The following is a 25,934-nucleotide window of genomic DNA, read 5'->3' as shown; positions in this document are numbered from 1 at the left end:
TCCTCCCAAGTTAAGACAACCAAAAATGTCTCCAGACACTGCCAAATGTTGTCTGAGGGACAAAATTTTCCCATGCTGAACACCACAGATGCAAAGCCACTGACTTCTCTGGTGGGGTTGTAAAACCTACAAGCACTCTGGAAAACAGTTTGGCAGTTTCTTAGAAAGGTAAACAAATACATACACTATGAACTAGGAATTCTACTGGTGGGTACTTACCCAAGAGAAATGAAAACGTATGTTGACCAAAAAAAAAAAACAAAAAAGTCCATATAGAATGTTCATAACAGATTCCTTCTCAATACTCCCAGACTGGAAACACTCCAAATGTCCATCAATGTGTGTGCAGTGGGCTGTCCTGTGTCCTCAAAAGATATCCCGAAGTCCTAACCTCCAGTACTGTGAATGTGACCTTATTTGCAAACAGGGTCTTTGCAGATATAACCAAGTTCAGGGAAGATCACACTGGATGAGGGCGGGCATGAAATCTAATGACTGGCATCCTTATAAGAAGAGGAGAGAACATACAGAGGGAAGAGGCATCGGTAGACAGAGGCAGAGATTGGAATGATGTAGCTATAAGCCAAAAAAACACCAAGGTTGCTGGGAGCCCCGAGAAGCTGGAAAAGGCAAAGAACGATTCTTCTCTAGATCCTTCAGAGGAAGCAAGGCCCAGTTGGCACCTTGATTTTGCACATCCAGCCTCCAGAACTCTGAGAAAATAAATTTCTGTTTTTTTAAGCCACCAAGTTTGTGGTACTTTGTTTTGTTTTGTTTTTAAAGATTTTATTTATTCATTTGAGAGAGAGAGTGAGTGAGAGAGAGAGCACAAGCAGGGAGAGAGGCAGAAGGAGAGAGAGAAGCAGACTCCCCACTGAGCTGGGAGTCTGACGCGGGGCTCGATCCCAGGACCCTGGGATCATGACCTGAGCCGAAGGCGGATACTTAACTAACTGAGCCACCCAGGCGCCCCAAGTTTGTGGTACTTTGTTACAGTTGCCCTAGGAAACTAACACAGGGAGTTTGGCTAAATAAACCATGGTGTATTCATACAATGAAATAGTATTTTTTTAAGATTTTATTTATTTATTTGAGAGAGAGAAAGAGAGCACTAGCAGGGGGGAGAAGCAGAGGAAGAGGAAGAAGCAGACACCCTGCTGAGCAGGGAGCCCCACGCAGGGCTCGATCTCAGGACCCTGAGATCACGACCTGAGCCGAAGGCAGATGCTTAACTGACTGAGCCACCCAGGTGTCCCAAAATATTTTTAATATAGAGTAACAAAGTAATACAAAGGAATGAACTAATACATACAGTATGGATTAATTTCAAAAAGATTATGTTGAGGGAAAGAAGCCAGACACAAAAGCATACGTAATGCATCATTCTTTTTATATGAAGTTCTGTACGAGATCTAAACTATGTGATAAAGATCAGAACGGTGGTTGCCTTCAAGGCGGGGGAGATGACTGGAGATGAGAGACATGGGGGAACTTTCCAGAGTGCATGAGAAATGTTCTATGTTGATTGGGGTGGTGGGTACCTGGGGATATCCATTGATTGAAACTCATTTAACTTAAAACCTGTGTTTTTATTTATATAGAAATTAATACTCAATTTTAGAAACCATAAATCAAGAGGCTAAAGAGGAGGGAAAAAATTGGGGAGCATGTGACCCTTTCACAGGAGAAGGGGCAGAGAAGGAGAAGAGAAGGCAAGGGGTCACATGAGAGAAAAGACCAACTGTGCAACACCAGCAACTTTGAACATTTCCAGCAAGTTTTGTCATTTTGTTACACCTGCGCTTGCCACCACGGTTAAATAAACTCACAAATTCTCCATTGGAGGCCAACTTTGCCCAGCTGCTCACAGCAAATTGGCCCAGGCAGACATCCCAGCTGCTGTCCATTAGAACCTGCGATGGAACATTAACTTCTGAGAGGCCCCTCTGGCTCCCATAGAGCCCCTAGATGCCCCATACTTCAGGAGTATTCTTGGAAATCTAAATGGACAACTGAGAAAAACCGGAGATGCAGTGCCTGTGAGGAACCCATGTGCATCCCCAGGGCCGTGAAACACTCCGAGGGGGGACGACAGTCCTGCAGCCCTCACCTCCCCCCTCCCCGCCCCCCGATGGCACCAGGCTCTCATTTCATGCAATGCTGCAGACCTGGCTGGGGGCGAGCTGCAGACATTAGCAGGTAAGGAAGCAGCAGTCAGAGGCCAAAGTCTCCTATGCTGCTCCCACTCACAGCCAAGCCACGCCAGGGGGTCACTGCAAATGTGGGAAGAGGCCAAAATCCTTAACTTTGGCTCCAGATAGTCCAGAGTTCAAGTGCAGAGACTGCTTCTCCCCAGGGATCCATATGCCATCAATTCCTCATCTGGGAAATGGGGAAAATGTTACATGGTTTGGTTTAAGGGATGCCTACCTGTCAGGAACTGATGCTCAATAAATACTGGTTTCTTTTTGTGAGATGCAGTCAGGAGCGCCATTGACATGAGGTTGTAAACGCCCCATGAATTATATCCTTTGCTTATAAAAGTGTCCCCTGCCAGCCCTTCTTTTTCTATAGCCTTGGCATTTGACCAAACACTTCTACACACATTGCTGAGTCTGGCCACATAGCAGCCCTTTCAAAAGGGTGATGCTGCTTTGCCTCTCCATGGACTTTGGTCCCAGCTGGCTCAGCAGAAGAGCACCCCTCTTGTGCAGATGTGTTAGAGCAGCTCTAGGAAAGGGTCCCCACAAATTCACACTCAGGACTGGGCTTGCCATGTGAGTCGATAAGCATTGCTTGAATACAATGGTGTTAGTCATGTTCAGAAATTGAATTCCCAGCAAGGACAACTCTAAGAGGTTTGTCAAAAAAGAACAGTAAAGAATGCTTCCTCTGGCATTGGCCAGGTGCTTCCACATTACTCTGCCTGGCAGGGCTGGAAATGATGAGGCAGGTGTCTTCAGCAAGGCCAGTGTCTCTCACCCCCATTCCTGCCTTAAAGGGGCATAGCTGGAAAAGGGCCATCCTGTGTAGCTTCTCTCATATTCACTGTGTAATAGGGAGAGCACTGGACCAAGAGTCAGGAGGGATGGGCTCCAATGATGCAGGGAGGGGAGGTTAGAAAAGTCATTTGTCCATCTATCAATCCATCCATCCATCCATCCACCCATCTACCCATCCATCCATCCATCCACCCATCTACCCATCCATCATCCATCCATCTACCCATCCATCCATCTATCCATCCATCATCCATCCATCCATCCACCTACCCATCCATCCATCCACCCACTCATCCACTCATCTATCCATCCATCCATGTATCCATCCATCCATCCATCCATCCAAAAAGTATTCATTGAGAATTTAACTATGTACCCAATGCTGTGTTGAGTAGAGAAGTAAAAGAAATGAGTAAGACAGGGTCTACTTGAAAGAACTCACAGGCTAGGAAAACAATACAGACTTAAAACCTGCTGGATGAACAAATGACAAGCATGGGCATAGCAACTATTGAGACAGCCTACTATATGTATGGTCATGAGTTCAGCCTCTGGGTCAGATTTGTATCACATCTGCCACTTCAGCTAAGGCCAGGAGTCTGCAAACATTTTCTGGAAGGGCCAACTAGTATATCTTTTAGGCTCTCCAGGGTATACAATCTCAGTTGCAACTACTCGGCCTGAAAACAACTGTAGACAATATGTCAATGGATGAGTGTGACTGTGTTCCAATAAAACTTTATTTACAAACACAGGTGGAGGGCCAGATTGGGCCCTCAGGTGGTTGCTTGCCAATCCCTCAGAGAGAAGGCATGACCCTAGGTGAGTTATATAACCTCCCTATCTCTCAGTCTCCTTTACTACGTAAGATAGATGGTGATAACAGCTACTTCATAGGGTGATATAAGTTGATACTACACATAAAGCACAGTGCCCATAACATGGTAAGGATGGAATCAATGTTAGTTCTATTATTATTATTATTAATTGCACTATAGTATGATAATGGAAGTGTGCAGACAGAGGCAGAAAGGAGTGCAGGGTCAGCTCCACATGAGGGAAACCAGATATAACAATGTGGCCCTGAGCCCCTCTGCACTGACCTGTCAGAACAAGGTCAGAGCCTACCTAACTTCCCCGCAGGGCTGGGTTGCTGTCCAAAACGCTTTCTGAAGATTGAAAAAGGTTCTTGCACACAGTGTTTCTGCGACACAAAGGATGTAAGAAAATGAAGCTGTGCCTTCCCAGAGCAAAGAACATGTCTCTTAGACATTCCTCCTCATCTTCCCTGAAAACAAAATGTTTTACGTCTCAACCTCTTGGAGAGTGAAATCCAAGCCGGTGCCAACCTCAGGCCCCATGAGAGGGCATCCACCACAGCTCGACCTCCACCCCAGATATCTCCTAACCCCGCTCAGCGACGAAAGTCCAAGTAGCTGCTAAAGCTGTGACCGATTCAGCTGACAGACACAGAAGGGCCACCTCCCTAATGGACATTTCATGATCCTAAAGCACGGCCAGGCTGGAAGGAAAGACCCAGTGGCTGTCCCCTGAACATCATCAAGGACCACTCTAGAGAATGAACCCCGCCGGCTCTCCTGGTAGCTTCTGGAAGCCCAGCCATGGCGGAGGGGGCCCCAGCTGGAGGCCTAGAGAGTTCTTAATATTGTTATTCTTCCTCCATTAATTCAAGTTAATAAATACCTCCAGCCTAAGGGGAACAGGAAGAGGGAGTGGAGAGCTCATTGCTAGCGACCAGACAGCCCCCGGCCATGTTCATTTCATGTTCATTTCAAATTACAGAGTCCCACTAGGGCCCATCAGGAGCCAGAGGCCAGGGGGCCATCAGAGGTGACACACGTGGGGACACGTGGGGAAGTGAGCAGCACTAAAGGGGGGTCAGGGGCTCCCTTCTCTGCCACCAGCCACCAGGAGCAAGATGGCACAGCTTCCCGTGGACTTCTGCTCACCCACATCACCAGAGCCACACTCTACTGTGTCCTGGATGGCACACTGCATACCTGAAAGAATTAATTAATGGGAAACAGGAAGAAAAGGGCTCAGAGCAACTGGACTGAGGCCTCGAGGCCAAAACCAGCCTCTCTGAAAATGATGCCCAGGAAGTCATGCCCCTCCATGCTGAGAGTCTTTTCCAGAGGCTCCCTACTCCCTGCCTCCAGGATAAACTCCAAACTGCCCAAGAGCACTTCCTTAACCCTCCCCTTCCACGCACACCATGCCAGACACAGACACACACACACACATACACACACACACTCATACACACAAAGTCTAGCCCCCCAGTTTTCAGTTCCCCAACCAGCCCTGGCTCCCAGGCCTTTCCACCTGCTAGTGTCCTGCCTGGACAACTCTCTTCACCTTCACCTGGTCAACTCCCACTCAATCTCATCTTAGGTCAGGGGTGGGCAAACTACAGCCTGAAGGCCAAATGCGGCCCACTACTTGTTTTTGTAAATAAAGTTTTATTGGAACACCACCATACCCATCCACTGGCAAACCACCTATGGCTGCTTTTGCTTTACTACTGCAGAGTTGGGTGAATGCAAGAGAGACCATAGGGCTGCAGAGCCTAATGTATTTACTACCTGAGCCCTTACAGGGAAAGTTTTCCAACCCCTGTCTTAGATGATAATTCCTCCCAGAAGCTGCCTCTAGCTCCCTTGAATGTTTTAGGGGCTCTTCATCTGTGTTCCCTCAGCCCTAGTGTTATTTCCTCTCCCCTAAACCTTTCCCTACTGAATTATACAACTGATGCTTCCATCCTAGATACAGCAATCAAACAACAAAAAACCAAAAGGCATCCAAATCAGCCAGGAAGAAGTCAAATTTTCACTATTTGCAGATGACCTGATACTCTATATAGAAAACCCAAAAGACTCCACCAAAAAAAACAGCTAGAACTGATCAACAAATTCAGTAAAGTCACAGGATACAAAACCAGTGTGCAGAAATCTGTTGCATTTCTGTACATCAATAATGAAGCAGCAGAAAGAGAAATTAAGGAATTAATCCCATTTACAATTGCCGCAAAAACAGTAAGATACCTAGGAATAAACCTAACCCAAAAGGTGAAAGACCTGTACCCAGAAAACCATAAAATACTGATGAAAGAAATTGAAGATGACACAAAGAAATGGAAAGATATTCCATGTTCCTGGATTGGAAGAAGAAATATTGTTAAAATGTCTACTGGTGCAGCCATTCTGGAAAACAGTATGGAGGTTCCTCAAAAAGTTAAAAAGAGAGGTAACCCTATGACCCAGCAATCACACTACTAGGCATTTATCCATAGGATACAAAAACAGTGATTCAAAGGGGCACATGCACCCCAATGTTTATAGCAGCAATGTCCACAATAGCCAAACTATGGAAAGAACCCAGATGTCCATCGAGAGAGGAATGGATAAAGAAGAGGTGGTATATGGTATATATATACAATGGAATATTACTCAGCCATCAAAAAGAATGAAATCTTGCCATTTGCAATGACATGGACGGAACTAGAGGGTATTATTCTAAGTAGAATAAGTCAGAGAAAGACAAATACCATATAATTTCACTCATATGTGGAATTTAAGAAACAAAACAGATGAACATAGGGGAAGGGAAGGAAAAATAAAAATAGGACGAAAACAGAGAGGGAGGCAAACCATAAGAGACTCTTAACTCTAGGGAACAACCTGAGGGTTGCTGGAGGGGAGGGGGGTGGGGGAAGGGTAACTGGGTGATGGGCATAAAGGAGGCCACTTGAAGTAATGAGCACTGGGTGTTATATGCAACTGATGAATTACTAAATCCCACCCCTAAAATTAATAACATACTATACGTTAAATAAGTTGAATTTAAAATAAAAAATAATAAAATAGATAAAACGTCTATACTACCCAAAGTGACCTACACATTTAATGCAACCCCTATCAAAATACCACCAGCATTTCTCACAGAGCTAGAACAAACAATTTTAAAATTTGTATGGAGCCACAAAGGACCTTGAACAGCCAAAGCAATCTTGAAAAAGAAAAGCAAAGCTGGAGGCATCACAACTCCAGACTTCAAGTTATAGTACAAAGCTGTAGGGTTCAAAGCAATATGACACTGACATAAAAACGGACACATAGATCAGTGGAACAGAAGAGAAAACCCAGAAATGAACCCACAACTGTATGGTCAACTAATCTTTGACAAAGCAGGAAAGAATATCCAGTAGGGACAGACAGTCTCTTCAACAAATGGTGTTGGGAAAACTGGACAGCAACATGCAAAAGAATGAAACTGGACCATTTCCTTACACCATACACAGAAATAAATTCAAAATGGATTAAAGACCTAAGTGTGAGATTTGAAACCATAAGAATCCTAGAGGAGAGCACAGGCAGTAACCTCTTGACATTGGCCGTAGCAACTTCTTTCTAGATCTGTCTCCTGAGGCAAGGGAACAAAAGCAAAAATAAACTATTGGGACTACATCAAAGTAAAAAGCTTCTGCACAGCAAAGGAAACAATCAACAAAACTAAAAGGCAAACTTCGGAATGGAAGAAGATATTTGCAAATGACACATCTGATAAAGGGTTAGTATCCAAAATGTAAAGAACTTATAAAACTCAACACCCAAAAAATGAATAATCGCATGGGCAGAAGATATGAGTAGACATTTTTCCAAAGACAACATACAGACACATGAAAATATGCTCAACATCACTTACCATCAGGGAAATGCCAATCAAACCAATGGGATATCACCTCACACCTGGCAGGGTGGCTAAACTTAATAACACAGGAAACAACAGGTGTTGGCGAGGCTGTGGAGAAAGGGGAACCCTCTTGCACTGTTGGTAGGAATGCAAATTGGTGCAGCCACTGTGGAAAACAGTATGGAGTTTCCTCAGAAAGTTAGAACAGAATTACCCTACAATCCAGCAATTGCACTACTGGGTATTTACCCAAAGAATACAAACTACTAATTCAAAGGGATAAGGCATCCTGATGTTTAGCAGCATTATCTACAACAGCCAAATTATGGAAACAGCCCAAGTATCCATCGATGGATGAATGGATAAAGAAGATGTGGTATGTGTATACAATGGAATATTACTCAGCCAAAAAAAAAAGAATGAAATCTTGCCATTTGCAACCATGTGGATGGATCTAGAGAGTATAATGCCAAGCAAAATACATCCGTCAGAGAAAGAAAAATGCCATATGATTTCACTCACATATGGGATTTAAGAAACAAAACAAGCATGGGGAGAAAAAGAGAGAGGCAAATCAAGAAAGACTTTTAGCTATAGAGAATGAACTGATGGTTATCGGGGGGTGGGGAGGGTGTGAAATAGATCATGGGGATTAAGGGGGGCACTTGTCGTGATGAGCACCGGGGGATGTTTGGAAGTGATAAATCACTAACTTGTATACCTGAAACTAATATTACACTGTGTGTTAACTAACTGGAATTTAATTAAAAACTTAAAAAGAAATAAATAATAAATAAATTGATCCTTCCAGTCGGTCTCCTCTAAACCCTGAGCTCCGTGAGGGGAAGGCTGGGTTTTTTACAACTCTGGCACCCCAGATCTCTGACACATCAGAAGCACTGAAAACTAAGTTTGCAGGATGAAAGAATGAGCAAGCGAGTAAGGGTTCCGCTGCAGTGCTAAAGAACCCAATGACCCCACTAAAGAGAGTACAGCTAATGCACGCTGTTGATGCCCTGATCCAGAGACCACACAGCAGCAGTATTTCTTTGAGAGGAATGGAGAAAAGGGGAAGGCTCAAGCATTAGTCCCGTCCAAAGAACAAAAAAAGGCCCCAAAGTATCTCCTGGGGGACTGTTTCTAGAGCAACACAAAGGAGAAATGAGGAAAGGTTCACTAACAGGTGGGGCGTGGACTATTATTCCAAGTTGGGACCCGAACTCTAAATCCCACTGTTGCTTCCAAGGTAGCCCCACTGGTCCTCTGCATCCTGCTCAACACACATTACTCTTTTAGTCTGCTAACTAATTGCTCTTTTCTGCTCAGTTGTAACCTCCTGGAAAGCAGGGGTCATTTGCTCACCAGGGAGTCCCTATAGCACTTGGCACCATGTACGCAAAAACATATGACCCATGAATGAAGGAATGAATGAATGAAATAAAACTCAATCATCAAAGCCTCCCATCTGGCTTATAACAGTACAGAGTTACAGGTGGGGCCAGATTTCACTCTGGGGTGGACAAAGGACTGGCCCCTGACCTAATAAGGATCATAGAAGAGCCCTGTTTAATAGGGTGGTCATGACTGTTCCGTGGCTACCTTCCAACTGGCATGCTGAGGCTACACACTTGGCCTTGAATAGCTTCTCCATCATGGCCTCTAGGTTCTGGAGGCATTTCTGCGGTCTCAGCTGTCCCCAGCCTTGCTCCCAACCTCTGCCTTGGCTTTCAAAGGCCTCACTGACTGCCTGCCTCGGTGCGACCACTCCACGTGATGCTGGTGTCATGCCCCCAGACAGGCCCCCCATTATCTTAAATCAAAGTGCTGGGCGGCGGCCCTCAGGTTGCCATCCAGGAACCAAAGCACAGTGGAGAAGGTGGCCCTGGGAGGAATTTGTATGTCTCCCCATTTATCACACTAAAAGGCTACATTTCAAATTCCATCAATGAGGTCAAATATCAAGATAGAGAGCGGTGCCTTCGCTTTCCAGAAATGGCACCACCCTCTGGAGCGAGTAGATTTGGGGCATTTAATTTGCCAACCAAGTGACATTCCCTCCCGGAAGGCTGGCGCCTGCCAGAGCACAGCAAAGGGAGGGAAGCAGGAGAAGCGAAAAACTCCACATGATTACCACAAGGATAGATAAAAAGAAACCATAAATTCTACTTGATGAGTGCAGTCTCTTGGGAAACCCTGCAGTGTCCTGTATGCGAGACGGGTGCTTATGTCTAGGCACCTCAAACCCGAATCTACTTCTCACGTTTTTCCTTTTATCAGGGTAATAACAATCACTATAATTATGCATTCAAGATACCAGCCCTATGCAAACTATAGCGTTTCACTCGGGGTGAAGCATTCTGCGGTTTGCATAAACAACAGGCCTGTAGCATCATGCTGCTGGATGATTTGGGGAACGTGCATCTATGAGATAATCACAGTGCCATAAAACCACAGGGTGCCCTAAATAGTAGCTAAAAAAATATGTTTACCAGCTTAAGGATGACCCTCTCCCTCCGGTTCTTTCTTACCTCTAGCTTAGTTTCACATTCTAAGTCACCTCCCCATCAAGAGAAGAACCATTTGTCCTAACCTATAGAATGAGGGCTCTGGGAAAAGACAAGAAATCAGATATTCATCAAACATTCCACTTTTGATGGACTGATAGCAACTTTCCCAGAATGTTGTGTTGAGAAGGATTCTGAACTCCTACCGGGGCCTGCGAGAAAATGCCTGCCCTTGGGACTAGACGGGGAACGGCCAGCCTTAGATTTAGCAGATACACCAACCTTCCCTTTGGCCATTTAACCATAGTTGAACCAGGTTGAAATGGGTACTGAAATGTCTCCCCCACTCCCTCCTCTGTACCCAGCCAAACTCAAATACATCCCCACGAGGTCCCGTTAAAATTTCACTTGCTCATTTCTGCGTGCCTTGGCATTGTTTCCTTCTGCTCAGGAAAAATAAACACCCCCTTGTTCAAACATGTAAAGTGATCAAATGTGTAAATTCTATGCCTGCCTCTATTCTGGTACTTCCGATGCTGACCAGGGGAATCTGCCTCCACATTCATCTCCATATCCCTATTCTTATCCCAGTGCCTGGTCCACAGTAGGGGCCCGGCAAATATTTGTTGGATTCATGTTCCATGTGAACAAATTCCATCATCATCTTCATCTCACCCCGAGAGTTTTAAAAACTAATAAGGGGTATGGATATGTTTCCACAAAGGGGAGATTTCCAACAAGCTCATTCCAGAGTAGGAGGGCTCTCCCCAAGAACCAGGCTCCGCAGCTCAGAGGGAGGCATGGAAATTAACAAAGTGGAGAACCACAGGAGAAACTTCACACCTCACCTGTTACACAAACCCTTCCATCTACAACTCTTCCTCCTACCTCTGTGAACTTGTGTGTTTCATCCACTTTTGAAGGTTAAATCTGACCTTTTGTGGTAGGAAGATAACTTTGAGGTGGTATTTCCCAAACTTTATTCATGGTCTGAACTGCTTTCTGAAGCTCTGCGGTATCAAAGTACCACCTTATTTACTTACTGGTTCTTTAAACTATTATTATTATTTGCTAGTCTCTTAAGCACCAACTTCTAATGAATCCTGGATCTGATGTGTCAGCCACACTTTTTTTGAATAGCACTTAAATGCTGACATAATTTGAAAGGTTTCATGTTGTCCCATGTGCCTCCTAAAGTCATCTGGCCGGCCTCGGGTCTTGCAGTCCCAGAGTGTCCAAATCAGGGCCCTAATGGATTGCTCCACAAACACAGATACAACAACATAGTGAGCTGTGCCTTCTCCAGGGCTGTCCTCACCAGGGATTCAAACCCAAGTCTCTCTTGGGCGGAAGTCAACACTATCCGGGAAGCAGTAGGATGTAGCAGTTACGGGATTTGGAGTCAGGGCTGCATCTGAACTCTGGCTCCCACTTAGTGGCTGCGACCCTAAGCGATTTCTCCATGTTCTCTGAGCCTGTTTCTCTGTGCATAATATGGAGATAATGACAATACCCACCTCACATGCGGTGCTGTGGGGATTAAACAAGAAAATGTCTGAGGCATCATGGGCACTCACTAAATCACCAATGCTGATATTATTATTATTATTTAAAGATTTATTTATTTATTTTAGAGAAAGAACATCGGCATGTGAGTGGGGGGAAGGGCAGAGGGAGAGGGAGAATCCTCAAGCAGACTCCCCGCTGAGGCTCGATCCCAGGACCCTGAGATCATGACCTGAGCCGAAATCAAGAGTCAGATGCTCAACCGACTGAGCCACCCAGGTGCCCTGGATGCTGATATTATTATCAATACCCATTCATTCAACAAAAGCATACAAAGTGTCCGTTGAATTCTCACTAAGAAACTAGTGCTGAGAAAGACTGGCAGGACCCTCACAAAGGTAAGAGTGGTGGCGAAGACATTCTAGGGAATAAGACAGATGGACAACAACTGTAGAAGGCAGCTGGAGATCAGGCAAGGTGAGCCCTGGGGAGCCACCATCGGGGAGCTGGGAGCCAACATAAGCCCCCAACCCTGCCCAGGGCACAGGATCAGGGTAGAGTCCCAAGAGGGAGTTTTGGCACATGGTTAGACTGCCATACTTGGGATCGGACTATTTAATAGAACCTGGCATATCCCAGCCAAATGATAATAATGAAAGTGATAAACAAAGATAAGAAAGACAATAATATTAACTCAGTGCAGACTATTAGCTCCCAGCAGGCTGGACCTCAGCCACTGTGCCGGGGCCCTCTGGGCAGCTCCTCTAGAAGAACCCCTGGTCTTGTCTCAATCTAGGATAAAGAGAAAGTAGTAAGGAGAGAAGGAAATCGCTTTCCTCCTGTGGCTCTGAATACTTACCTGATGGTCAAGAGCAAAAGGCAAACAGGTGGCAACAACAGCCTTCTAAGACCATCTAATTTCATAGACTCTAGAAAAATCCACTGGGACCAAATACCTGCCCCATCCCCAGTCTTAGTGCCTGAGCCTTCCTTTGATCCTTGAAAGTGCTACAATCTCAAAGAGATCCTCCCTCCCCCAAAATACAATTTTAATGTATTAAATAAATACATTGGCCCTGCAATTCCACTTTGAAGGATGCCTCTTAGAGAAACTCTTATACCTAAGCACAAGGAAATATGTACAGGAATTTCTACTGCAACTCCAGTTACAATAGTAAAGGCGTGGAAGCAACCAAGATGTCCGTCAAAAGGAGAATCATGCCATAAACAATGGCATGTCCATACAATGGAATATTATACAGCAGATGAAATTAAATGACTAGAAACTATGTGTGTATCACATGAATAGATTCCAAAAATGTTGAGTGAAGAAAAGCAAGTAACAATGATATATCCATATTTATATACCAGTTATGAGAAAAGTTTAAAGTCTACAAAACAACACCGACCCATACACAGGAAGGACATGCTCTGAAGTGGGTTTGTAGCTGCCTCTGGGAAGAAGTAGCAGAAATGGGGGTGAGTTTTCAGGGGGATCTTCAACCTCACCTGTTAGTTGTTGCTGTTGTTGTTGTTGGGGAAAAAACAGCAAAGCAAATAGGAAAAAAAACGTTCACATGCATTCATTCTGAGTAGCGGGACCTAAATGTCCATTCTATTAGTCATTGCATTTTTCTATATACTTTATAATTTCTCAGAAAATTACACCCCTCAGGGGACAACCCCTGAGGACTATTACAGTGAGGTAAGGGTCTGGGAACCAGAAAAGAAGAGATACTGCATGCCTTTGTGATAACCAGCTGTTTTCTGGCAGAGCCTGCCTGCCCACTGCTTCTAGAAAAAGATCAGGAGGTCTGAGGGTCTGTCAAGGGCTAGCACATCATCATAATAGCAGTGATATTAATAAGAGCCAGCGCTTACTTTGCACAATGCTAAGCTCTTTACAAATAGTATCTTATAAATGAAAAAAGAGAGAACACCTGCCTTCAGATAGAGATTCCACATCTTCTTGTGCCAGAAAATAAGGCAATGCTCAAAGAAAGACAAGAACATGTCTAAAGGATGCAGGAACCAGCTTGAAGGGGCTTCTGCTGGCCACATGGAAGGCAACTGAGCATCAGAATAAACAGACAGTAAGGGACTATAACCTACTGAATTAAGTAGGAATCCATGAGGCCACATGGATATAAACAAAGAAAGAAGAAGGGGAAGTTTTTTCCTTTCAGTAGAAAGCCGACTAGCAAATATGGAAGAAATGATGGAATTAGAAATGACCATTTGGAAACCATCACAGTAATACTTGATTCAGGCAAGAATCATCAGTGGATGTTAAAATCAGTTGCAGAATTTTGAGGAGTAACAAAATATTTACATGGTTTCCAAGTATCTCCCCATTAGATACATACTAACCTCAATGGGTAAAATGTTAACTATACAGTACAGAAATGGGCAGAAACCATCTCCACCAAATGATCATAATTAGCAATACCAGTAATTGGCCAAATCAACATGTATTTCCTGCTCTGATCACTTCTCTGCTAAAATTGTATAACCTGATTCTAGTCATAAAGAAACATCAGACAAACCCAAATTGAGAGATGGTCTATAAAACAGAGCATGTGCCAGGGGCACTTCCTCATGAAAGGAAACTAAGGGGTCATGATAACGTGATTCACCACATGATCTGCATTTTTCTTTTGCGTTGGGACAATTGAAACCTGAATAAAGTTACACAACTAGGAAGTGAAGTCAGGATGCAAACCCAGGCCATCTGGCTCCAGAGTCCATGCCCTTACCCATCCCATTCTCCAGTGTCCCCACGGATTTTGGGTGAGAATGAGCTGCAACTCTGGTGCTTAGTCTGAATGAGCTTGGACAAAGCATGTTCCCTCTTAAAGCCTATTTCCTCACTTGCAAAATGGGATTAAATAAAATAAACCATGCAAAGTACCAGCATACAGTAAATGTTCAATAAGTGATGGCTATCATGCATATTATTAGAGTTATCATTCAATCAATAAACCTTTCATTTAGTGGAAATGTATTGTGTATTGAGCTTAACGCAACCGTATTAATGATTACCTGTTTTAGTTTGGGTTCCCCCAAAATCAGACCCTAAGAGAAATTTTGGGGGTGCAAGCAGTATATTTGGGAGGTGATCCCAGGAAGTATGATGAAGTGGAGAGGTGTGCCATCATGGGGCTGACCCCATGGGGCTCGGTCCCTCTGGGGACCCCCCAAGAAAGTGTATAGAACAGGAGACAAAGGCAGGTGCCAGATAAGAAAAACTTCTCCACATATAATCAGATCAAATCTCACCGGAATAATATCTTCAGTTATTCCTTGTAAATAACAAGGTACTTCTGGCAAAATACTGTGCTACCCAGCTTACAGCACACCTGACCACAACAGTTTCTGACAAAATAAGCACACTGCTGAGCTAATTTTTCATGCTGGAACTTCAGAGCTGTTATGTCAGTAGGAATGTAGTGATGAACGAGGTCTCACTGGTGTTTTTATAAGCCTCTGGGGCAAATACAAGGAGATGGTTTTGATGCTATTTAGAAAGCCAGACTTATTTTAAATGGGTCTCTTTGGACACATCATAGGACTGACAGATTCAGCAGCTTGAGGGGAAGGATGAGGTCTCAATGAGGGTAGGAGCCTATTCTTGCTCTAGACCCAGGAAAGTGGGCCTGGAATCTGGGAGAGGGGGCACTAGGTCAATAGCTGGCCAGGAAGATGGGGCTGTGGATAAAACTTTCTTATGCAAAGTAGTAACAATACTTTAAAAAATTGATAAGCATAGATTTTACTGGAAATATTTATAAATTATATTATATATAATATACATATTATAGGGCGCCTGGGTGGCTCAGTCATTAAGCGTCTGCCTTCGGCTCAGGTCCTGGTCCCAGGGTCCTGGGATCGAGTCCCACATCGGGCTCCCTGCTCGGCGGGAAGCCTGCTTCTCCCCCTCCCACTCCCCCTGCTTGTGTTCCTGCTCTCGCTATCTCTCTCTCTGTCAAATAAATAAATAAAATCTTTAAAATATATATATATATATACATATTATATAGTAGTATATAGAGTACAAAAGATCTCATTAAAGACCTCACCAATTCAAAATAAAGAAATTCAGTGTGAACTGGTGACAAATCCACCTTATAAGATTTTTAAAGAGAAGCTATGGAAAAGAGTGAACACCACTTTTCGTCTTCTGCAAATGGGAATTTGACCTTGGCCTGATTCTCTAGGTCTGATCCTCTGAACACCCCTAAAGTGGAAACGTCAACTGTTTAGTAGACTGCATTGCTCGTGGTAGAACTGCCTCTGGTTGGCAGACTGCATATGGACTGGAGTTCTCACCATGAAACTGAAATACCTCAGGAGGGATCCACAGCCTTGGGGACCCCTAAGCTGCATGACTGTTATAACTATGCATATCCCTTGCAGGGCCCCTGGGAGCTATGTGGATGGAGCTGTTACAAGAGCGACTGCCCCTAAGTCAGTCGCTCCCATACCTCCTTAACATGGGTCTCATCACCTTGCTCTTGAAATGCCACTTGGAGGTGGGGGAAAGGAAGAGTAGCCCCTGAGGACCCACAGAAAAGATACCTGAGGCTACCCCACATTCTCCAAGGTCAATCTAATGCCAAGTGTGACCTATAGTAATCTTGTGTGTCTGAATGCTTAATTAGACCTAAAAGGTGAGCATGGCAGAAGCCTTCCTTTTTAATGAATATACTATTATATACAAACTAATCACTCCACTCGTGCCCTTACAAATCCATTAGAGTTTGTTGTAATAATCAGCACAATGATCTATAGGTATGTGTCAGTGAGTATGAGTACTTGTAATCAGTTTTCTAAGACAAACAAAAAGATCCCTCCTGAAATCTTAAGCGCATAATTAAGCTGTTGAGCAAAGCCTGTTCATACTAGCTACAAATGATATAGCCCAGGCCATGGACAGATTCTGAATTCACTGGAACCAGAATGAGGATGAGTGTGGGTCTCCTTCAGCCTGGTTGCCTTGCTCGCTGGCCACCTGAGGGTTTTCACACATTCCCCCAGAAGAGCAGGGCTGCAATGTGTCGTACCTAAACAACACAGAGGTCTGAGAGCAGAGGCGTGCACAAAGGCATCTTCCAGGTGTGCTTCGGGAAAATAGAAGAATTTCTAAAAGCAATAAAGTGTGAGAACATTGTAAATGGAATATTCATGTTTATGCAGGACTGACAAAGTCACGTCACATTAGTAAATGTATAGAGTGTGGTTCTGATTATGAAGAAAGTAAACTAAATATATTATATATGCCCTATGCAAGGATTCCCAGCAAAGGATTCCTGCAGTTCTAGCCTCTCTCTATGGCAAGGGGAAGGGAGACTTTGACCTTGTATGGCTTACACTTTATATTGCTTGTATTTTCAAAATAAAGATGTGTCTGGAAATGACTTCTCTTATGAAAACAAAATTGTAATTGAAAATCACCTTTAAAAAAGATTTGCAAAAAAGGGAGAGGGTTCACAATGAAATTCCTCTTGAATACTGAGCTTCTCCCATGCATTTAAAATGGGATCCATGGGGCACCTGGGTGGCTCAGTCGTTAAGCGGCTACCTTCGGCTCAGGTCATGATCCCAGGGTCCTGGGATCGAGCCCCGCATTGGGCTCCCTGCTCAGCGGGAAGCCTGCTTCTCCCTCTCCCACTCTCCCTGCTTGTGTTCCCTCTCTCACCATCTCTCTCTCTCTGTCAAATAAATAAATAAAATCTTTAAAAAATAAACAAATAAATAAATAAACAAGTAAATAAATAAAATGGGATCCGTTTTCAGAAATCCAGCTTACCCTTTTGGATGCTCTGACAAGAGAAAGCAGGTGATTTGTGTCACAGGAGGGCAGACAGATGGATGAATGTGAAGACATACCACTCCTAATGCACCTAAGAATTGTTAGGTTTTTCCTTTTTCCAATACCACGGCCATGGGATCCCTGGACTGAAGGTAAGGTGACCAGAATCCCTGAGATTGCATGGACTTAATCTTCCAAATGGCTGAAAGTAAGGAATCGATGCCAACTGATCCATGTAAGTATGGCCACAGAGCCAGAGGGAGAAAGACTGATAAGAACACTGCGGAGACTCTTGATAACCCCCAGCGTCTAAGTCTATAACTGTATCTACAGGATTGTATCCATAGAGCCATGTCAGTGTTTTTCAACCTTTTTTTCAGTATGATCCTTTAAGGAAACGTTCTGGATTTTTATTCTAGTTGTCACCCCTAATGAAATTTTGATACCACAAATACACCATATATCTGTTTATGTAAGTGGCTCTTTGGAGGGCCACAAACTATTGTAATATCAGGTGGGGTTTTTCTGTTTTTAGTTTTTTGGTTTTTTGCCTTCCTCCACCAAGAACTGATTTTTGGTCCCCTGGGGATGATTTCCGCTCTGTTGAGAAAACACTCTGTGTTTGTTATGTGTATATACATTCTATACACACACATACACATACATACATAGAAAACAAAGGACCAGCATATACTTTCCCCTTTCTTCATCAATTTCCTGTGTTGTCTCAATTACCACAATAATCACATATTACTTTTACCCGGGGTGGGGGGGAGAGGCTTTCCCCCCACGTGTATGTATGTGTGTATATGTGTGCATTTTAATAATGCCATGTAAGTAAAACCACACACTTAAATGCAAAAAAAAAAAAGGAAAGGAAAAGAAGAAAGTAAATAGGACTTTGAGAATGAATACTAGTCATAGTAGTTCTCATATTTTCCAGGATACCAAGGCTCCCAATGGAGGTGAGAGATGTGCTATGGCTAATATTTTCTTTTCTTGCCATGCTTTCTTCTAGAAATGCCCATGGTATACTATTAGGGACAGGCTTGGAACCCAAATAGACCATCTGATACACACCACCATAGGTATGCTGAGGGTAAAGAGTCTAAAACCTAGCCTTCCTCCAACCTGAAACCTACCAGGGTCTTGGGGCTTGAAAACTCATAAGAATCAATGGTCTTGAAAGACTCAGATCTGTTCAGAAAGTCCTGTGACTTCTGAAACTCTGCTTTATCCATTAAAGGGAAATAAAGGTAGACTTAGGACAGCCAAGTTGGTAACAAAGAACCATGCCCAGCAAGGGTACAGGGTTGAAGGAGAGAAGAAACCAGATATGAAACCAGAATGAGGTGAGTAATTCAGGATAAAGAGCTGGCTTCTCAAACCTTCTCACCTAATCCCTGATGGGGTTTATTCTAACATCAAAGCCGTCCAGAATAGAAAGGGCCCCCAGAGTAAGAATAACACACACACACACACACACACACACACACAAATATGTGTGTGTGTGTGTTTCATAGAACAACTCTAATAGTTAGCCTCACTACATGCAACACATCCCAACATCTAGCCTAGGCTATTCTATTTCATTTCCTTAATGCTGGTTGCAGCTCATTAAAATGGTGCCGCCATCCACAAATGGGTCATGACCACGGATTCAATAGCACACACGTATTCCAACCCCTCTGGTTCACAGATGAGAAAACTAAGACTCGGATTAAACCCAAGGTCACAAGGCTACTCCCTTGCAGAACTGGGACTAGCTCAGACCAAGGCAAATATTGGCTCTTCTCAGTCTACTTACTGGAACTCAACTGAACTAATGTGTCTCTGAAAACCCTTCCCTAATTTGATTGAATCTCTTCCCCTGCTCCCCCTGCCCATACAGTCCAAAGTGCCATTGTCTCTGTCGTGGACTTTTTTTTAATTCCCAAAGGCCAGGTACCTTAAAATCCCTGCGGATCTAATGACTGAGTCCAAGGCCAAGTGGTCACACTGCATCTCTACACCATGAACCTGACCACTCTGCTGCTTCCATGCCATGAATCTCAGCATCCTGTGAAGTGAGCCAGGAGAAGTACCTTCTTCAAGGAAGTGGTGAACTTGCTAAATTGGACAGAAGAACCCTGATGGACAAAGCTGAACTTGGCCTAAATCCTGATAGACAATTTCTAAAACAGCTGATGGTAGACGAGTCAATTTGTAAGGCCTTGAAAAAGTAGGTGATTCAACCTTATCCAGACAAAGTAAATCCCTCAGGGGTCTGGGGAAAGGCTCACATTTAAAGTGTGATACTGGCATAAAAATAGACACATAGGCCGATGGAACAGAATCAAAGGCCCAGAAATAAACCCAAGTATATATGGTCAACTAATATTTGACAAGGGAACCAAGAACACTCAAAGAGGAAGGATAATGTCTTCAATAAATGGCACTGGAAAACTGAATATTCACAAGCAAAAGAATAGAACTGGATCCCTACCTTATACCATTCACAAAAATTAACGCAAAATGAATTAAAGATTTAAACTTAACTCCTGAAAGCATATAACTCTGAGAAGAAACCATAGGGGAAAAGCTCCTTGGTGACTTCTTTGGATATGATACCAAAAGTATAAGCAACAGAAGCAAAAATCAACAGATGGAATGATACCAAACTAAAAAGCTTCTGCACAGCAAAAAAGAAAAGAAAAGAAAAAGCAATCTATGGAACAGGAGAAAATATTTGCCAATCTGATAAGGCATTAATATCCAAATTATATAAGAAACTCTTACAACTCAATAGCAAAAAGTCATCATCATCTGATTTTTAAATAGGCAGAGAACCTGAATAGACATTTTTTCCAAAGAAGACATACAAATGGCCAACAGATCCATGAAAAGCTGCTCAACATCACTCATCATCAGGGACATGCAAATCAAAACCACAATGAGACATCACCTCACTCCCATTAGAATGGGTATTATCAAAAAGACAAGAGATGATAAGTTCTGGTAGGGATGTGAAGAAAAGAGAAGCCTCGTGCACCACTGGTGGGAATGTAAATTGGTGCAACAACTATGGAAAACAGTATGGAGGTTCCTCAAAAAAATTAAAATAGAACTACCCTATGATCCAGCCATTCTACTTCTGGGTATAGATACAGAGGAGATGAAGTTGCCATCTAGAAGAGACATCTGCATCCCCTTGTTCACTGCAGCATTATTCATAGTAGCCAACACATGGAAGCAACCTAAGTGTCTGTCGACAGATGAATGGATAAAGAAAATGTTACACACACACTTACACACGCAATGGAATATTATTCAGCCATAAAAAGGAAGGAAATCTTGCCATTTGCAACAACATAGATGGACCTTGAGGGGCATTATGCTGAGTGAAATCGGTCAGACAGAGAAAGACAAATACTGCATGACCTCACTTATATGTAGAATCTAAAAACATCAAATGTGGTTGCCTGGGGTTGGGGGCTGAGGGAAATGGGGAGATGTTGGCTAAAAGATGAAAACTTCTAGTTATAAGATGAGTAAGTTTCGGGGATCTGTGCACAGCCTAGTGACTATAGTTAACAACACTGTTATTATATACTTGGAAGTTGCTAAGAGAATAAATCTTAAATATGCTCACCACAAAAAAAAAAAATCATGTGAGGTGATGGAGGTGTTAACTAACCTTATTGTGGTAATCATTTTGCAATACCTCTGTGTGTTAAATCATCATCTTGCACACCTTAAATGTACATAATATTCTATGTCGATAAAGCTAGAGAAAGCCCCTAAAGGTCAGCCTCTCTCACTTCACCCCTTCCTTATAGAGCAAAGATCATGTGTCCGTAGAGCCTTCTTTCAAGTTCCACAACTCCTGGGGGTCAGCACAGGGAGGGGTGAGGGAGATGCGCAGTTGGGAGAAACCACAGCCTCAGACCATGAGTGACCATCATATGTGATTATGCCTTCCACCTTGAAGACCTTCCCGGTGCCTTATAAGGGAGAATCATTCTCTATAGCACAGCTTCTGACAGAGCAAACTATAGCCTGGGGCACCAAACTCAGCCAGGCCCCTATTTTTTTTTTTTTTTTTTACAAATAAAGTTTTATTGGAACATCGCCATGTCCATTCATTTACCTGTTGTCCACAACCGCTTCTGCTCCATTGGGAGAGGTGCAGACCACATGGCCCACCAAACCTAAAATATTCACTATCTGGCCCTCTACGGGAAAAGTTTGCCAACCCCTAGCTTTCCTGCCTAACTCTTTGTTGTTGTTGTAAATCTGGGTACCTCGTATAAGTGAATTCATACATAACAAGTGGATCCTTTTGTGATTGGCTTCTTCTACTTGGCGTACTGTTTTTGAGATTCATCCACGTTGAAGCATGTGTCAGAATTTCATTCCTGTTGACGGCTGAATAATATCTCACTGGCTAGAGTGGGCACATTGTGTTTATCCTTCCATCCACCGACGGACACTTGGGCTGTTTCCACTTTGGAGCTGCTGTGAAGAGTTCTGCCTCCTAATTCTTGAGTCTCCTCCTGCATCACTTGCCTTGGTCCCTCACCCATAGAGGGCTTCTGTCACCCTCTGTCAATTCCTCAGATGTATGGTGCCCCCTTCCACCTCTCGGCCGGATACTCCCCATGCCCTCCACTTCTACCCCTTCACCCTCTTAACCCCTCCTTAGCCTTCAGTCTAAACATCACTTCTGGGAACTCTCCGGGACCAGGCTCTCCCTAGTTCCCCCACTCACCTCCCTGCCAGCTCAAACTCCATCAGCCCCATCTGGTCATAAGCTCTGATGGTGCCCTGCCCTGCATCTTTAGAACCTCTAACACTGTTTGTGATTACTGGACACAGTCTTATAATATTTATGTGTGGTTATTTGATTAATGTCAGACTTCACGAGACCAAGGCTATATCTTTGCTTCCCACTATACCCCCATTGACTAGCCCAGAGCCGAGAACAAACCACATTTCATCAATTCTAAGACAGACATATTTTTTATGTTTATCTCAGGATGCAACTTACAATCGATGTCTTAGATCCACCTGCATAGGCTGATGAGAGCTCACGAGACGCTGGCTCAAACAGTGAAGACCCTTGCAGGGAGGTGTCACCCTGAACCCCCCGAGGGGGTGACTGACAGCAACAGGAGGGGTCAGGTGTGAGTCCCAGTGGCTTCTGGGACCGTGTCACAAAAGTAACAGATGACAGCCACATGGGCTCTCTATTGCTTGAGACAGGAGGGAGGGAGTAGGTCTGAGATTGGGGCAGGCCCCCTGAGTCCTTCTGCATACCTGCCCAGGACAGAGAGCCAGCTCTGGATAAATGCCCGAGTCAAAGGTAAATGGGTACAACTATGGGGGTGAGGGTCTGAAAATCCCTGAGAGCTTTTGCAATGTCACAGGAAGCCAAAGTGAAGATCAGGTTCAGCCAGGGCCTCTGCACTTTGTTTCCTACAGGAGCCTGGGCCAGACACTCTGTCTCTGGCTGGCCTCAGCCCCCCACATGGGCCTTCACGTGCTAGAAATGCAGTGGAAGTCTCCCCACTGCTTCCCCACATCCTGGCTGCAGGGATCCCAGAGCAGGGGTCCAGGGCTCTGACACACAACAGCTGCCAAACTCAGATCCCTTATTGGTGTCTCCTAGTGAGATTATAAATTATCATTTTATGTTCTATGGCTTCATGGCAATTTTGTTCAAGTGTAAATATTTAAAACATGCTACCCACTTCTGGAAGCCTGTTTAGCATTTCTTCCATTTTCAATACACTGAGAGCCTCGAAAGAATACAAGGGACCCGGGCCACCGTCAGCCTCCAAGGGGCCCTGCAGAGAGCTTCCCCGTCCCTCCTGCAGGCCAATATGTAGTTGCAGATGCTGTGTCACCCTCTGCTGGCAGCAAGACCCCCCCCCAAACCAGAGCCAGGCACACATTGCACCCCACTTTGATGATGTTCCCCCCTGGACACCTACAGCTTCTGTGTGAAGTCCTTTGCTCTGATAGTCTAGTTCCCCACTCTCTGACCCACTCGCAACCCCAAGCAGACCCGGACATGCCTTTTCATTATAAACACTAGCGTGTTCCCCCACATGCTGCCCAGTACGGCCCCATGGGCCATTGCACACTTAGAGTGCAGGGAGTCTGAATTGAGATGAGCTGGATTCCAAAGCCTTCATAAGGAAAAAAGAATGCAAAATATTTCAGTGTTAATATTTTATATTGATTCTATGTTGCAATGGTAATATTTTGCCATATTGGGTTAAATGACACATATTAGAAAAATATCACTTGTTTCTTTTCACTGTCTTTAAAGCAATACTAGAAAATGTAAGGTTAGGTATGCAGCTCACAGCCTCTTTCTACAGGCAGCGCTAAGATAGAGTCGGCAGGAGCAAGCTTTCCCTGCCCAAGGGCCTGCTGGCAAATATTTTCGGCTTTGCAGGCTGGACCCAACTCAGCCGTGGGGCAGGAAAGCGGCCACGGACAATGAACATGGGAATGAACCTGACTGCGTTGCAAGAAATGCAGATTTGTTCCCTAGGCGATAGTTTACTGAGTCCTGCTTTAGAGAATCTATCTCAGAAAAAGGGTCATTTCTGGAAAGTGCTATTCATTTTCTCATTGGCCTTCCGTGAAAAGCCACCTCTCATTCAACTGAAGAAAGAAAACACAAGTGCATTCGAGGCTCCCCTAACCCGGGGTGGTCCTGGGGCCACGAAGCAGCCCCTGACCGCCCCCAGGGCTCAGCGGCCCCAGGGCACCCACCAAACACACTTACTTGGGTGTGTGGGCCTCATCCACACGGTGACCCAGCTGGAATTCATGGGACTTGCTTCGATGCAGGGCCGTGAAACCTGGAATCAAGTGGATCAGCTTCCGGGAAGACGGCGGTGGGGTCCCCGGGGGCTTCAGCTTGTTCTTCCTCCTCATGGGTGGTGTACCAGGTGGGGTCACGGTGGTGACGATATTGGGGGTGCGCGGCGGGGTGCGGACGGCGTGCCGCTGCCGGGGCGACGGGGGCAGGGAACGGTGGCCTGACTCCAGTGGTGGCGGCGGGCACAGACCCGGGTAGGCATCCACGGTGAGCCTGTCCACATGCGTGTACACGGGGGCCCCGGGCGAGGGGCTGGCGTGACAGTAGTGCTGGATACACTTGGTCTGGACCCTGGGGCTCTGGGAGAGGTGTGTGCGGATCCACGGGGTGGGCTCCGGGGGGCACACAAGGCTGTTCTCCTTCCCTGTCTCCGTGGTGGGCCACTGGATGGTCCAGTCTTGTTTGGAAAGGTTGCCTCCTAAGTTGGAACAAAGGAGCAGAGAGACAACAGATAAGCCACGACAAAGCACCTTACAGTGTATGCACATTACAGCAAATATATCTTACAGCATATGCACATTACATCCTATAGACGCCTCACTGTGTATGCACATTACACCTTGTGCACCTTACAGCACATACTCCTTACCGCTCTGCACCTTACAGCATATGCACATTACATCCTATACACGCTGCGCTGTGTATGCACATTACACCTTATGCACCTTACAGCGTGTGCACATTATATCTTATACACACTGCACTGTGCATGCACATTACACCATGTGCACACTACACTGCATAGTCATTTACATAAATTCATCTCCCCTTGGCCCCTCCAAAAAGAGAATGAATCCCTTTGGTGACCCTCTCACCATAATCCCCATTCAGCAGCCTGGCCCCCCACTCCCCTGTGGTTGTGGAGCCCACAATTCAAATGTCCAGAAAAGCAAAGGAGTTAATTCTCACCTTTTGAGCTTCCAAGGATCCTACTTCCAGCAGTTTCTAGGTGATTTAAAGGATTTTCAAGGATAACCTTTCCCTTACAAAGCAATTTTACTGCTAGCCGCTATATGAGATACATGAATTCTGCAGAAGTCAAGTTTGCCCCCGGTCACTCCCTGACCACTTATTCAGCCACTGCATACTTCTCCCAGATCTGCTGTCACTGTGGGCTCAGGCACACCTTCATCCAACAGTTTCTGAATGCGCCAGGCACTATGCTCAAGAAAGGCCCAGCAGATCACACACAGGCCAGGCTCTCTGATACCCTAGACTTAACATTCTGCTGCAGGAGAGACACGATAGATAAGAAAACATGCTCATGAAAGGATTTCAGAGGAGGATGAGTGCCTGAGTGCTGGGGGTGGGGTGGAAAAGGGGGGGACCAGAATAGACATGATAAGAGAATTGGCAATGGTGAATGGTCACCAGGCTGTGGGGCGTGCCAAGCACAGAACACTACACAGCCGTGGAAAGGAATGAACTATTGAGCACACACATACTGGCTGACTTTCCAGACAACTATGCTGCGCAGACAAAGCCTGGTGACTTTCCAGACAACTATGCTGAGCAGACAA

General features: G+C 44.7%; 1 protein-coding gene across 1 annotated transcript in view; it reads right to left on the bottom strand.

Moving 5' to 3' along the window:
• KSR2 (kinase suppressor of ras 2) overlaps nt 1-25,934 on the bottom strand; it is a 400,684-nt gene that overhangs the window by 215,046 nt on the left and 159,704 nt on the right. Inside the window, exon 4 of the mRNA XM_044921136.1 lies at nt 24,319-24,832. Within this exon, the coding sequence (XP_044777071.1) occupies nt 24,319-24,832 (514 nt within the window). The remainder of the gene's footprint in view (nt 1-24,318; nt 24,833-25,934) is intronic.

This window comes from Neomonachus schauinslandi, chromosome 14 (genome assembly GCF_002201575.2).
Source record: "Neomonachus schauinslandi chromosome 14, ASM220157v2, whole genome shotgun sequence".
NCBI lineage: Eukaryota > Metazoa > Chordata > Mammalia > Carnivora > Phocidae > Neomonachus > Neomonachus schauinslandi.
The sequence above is the reverse complement of the archived record's forward strand: the minus strand, read 5'-3'. Positions and strand labels throughout refer to the sequence as shown.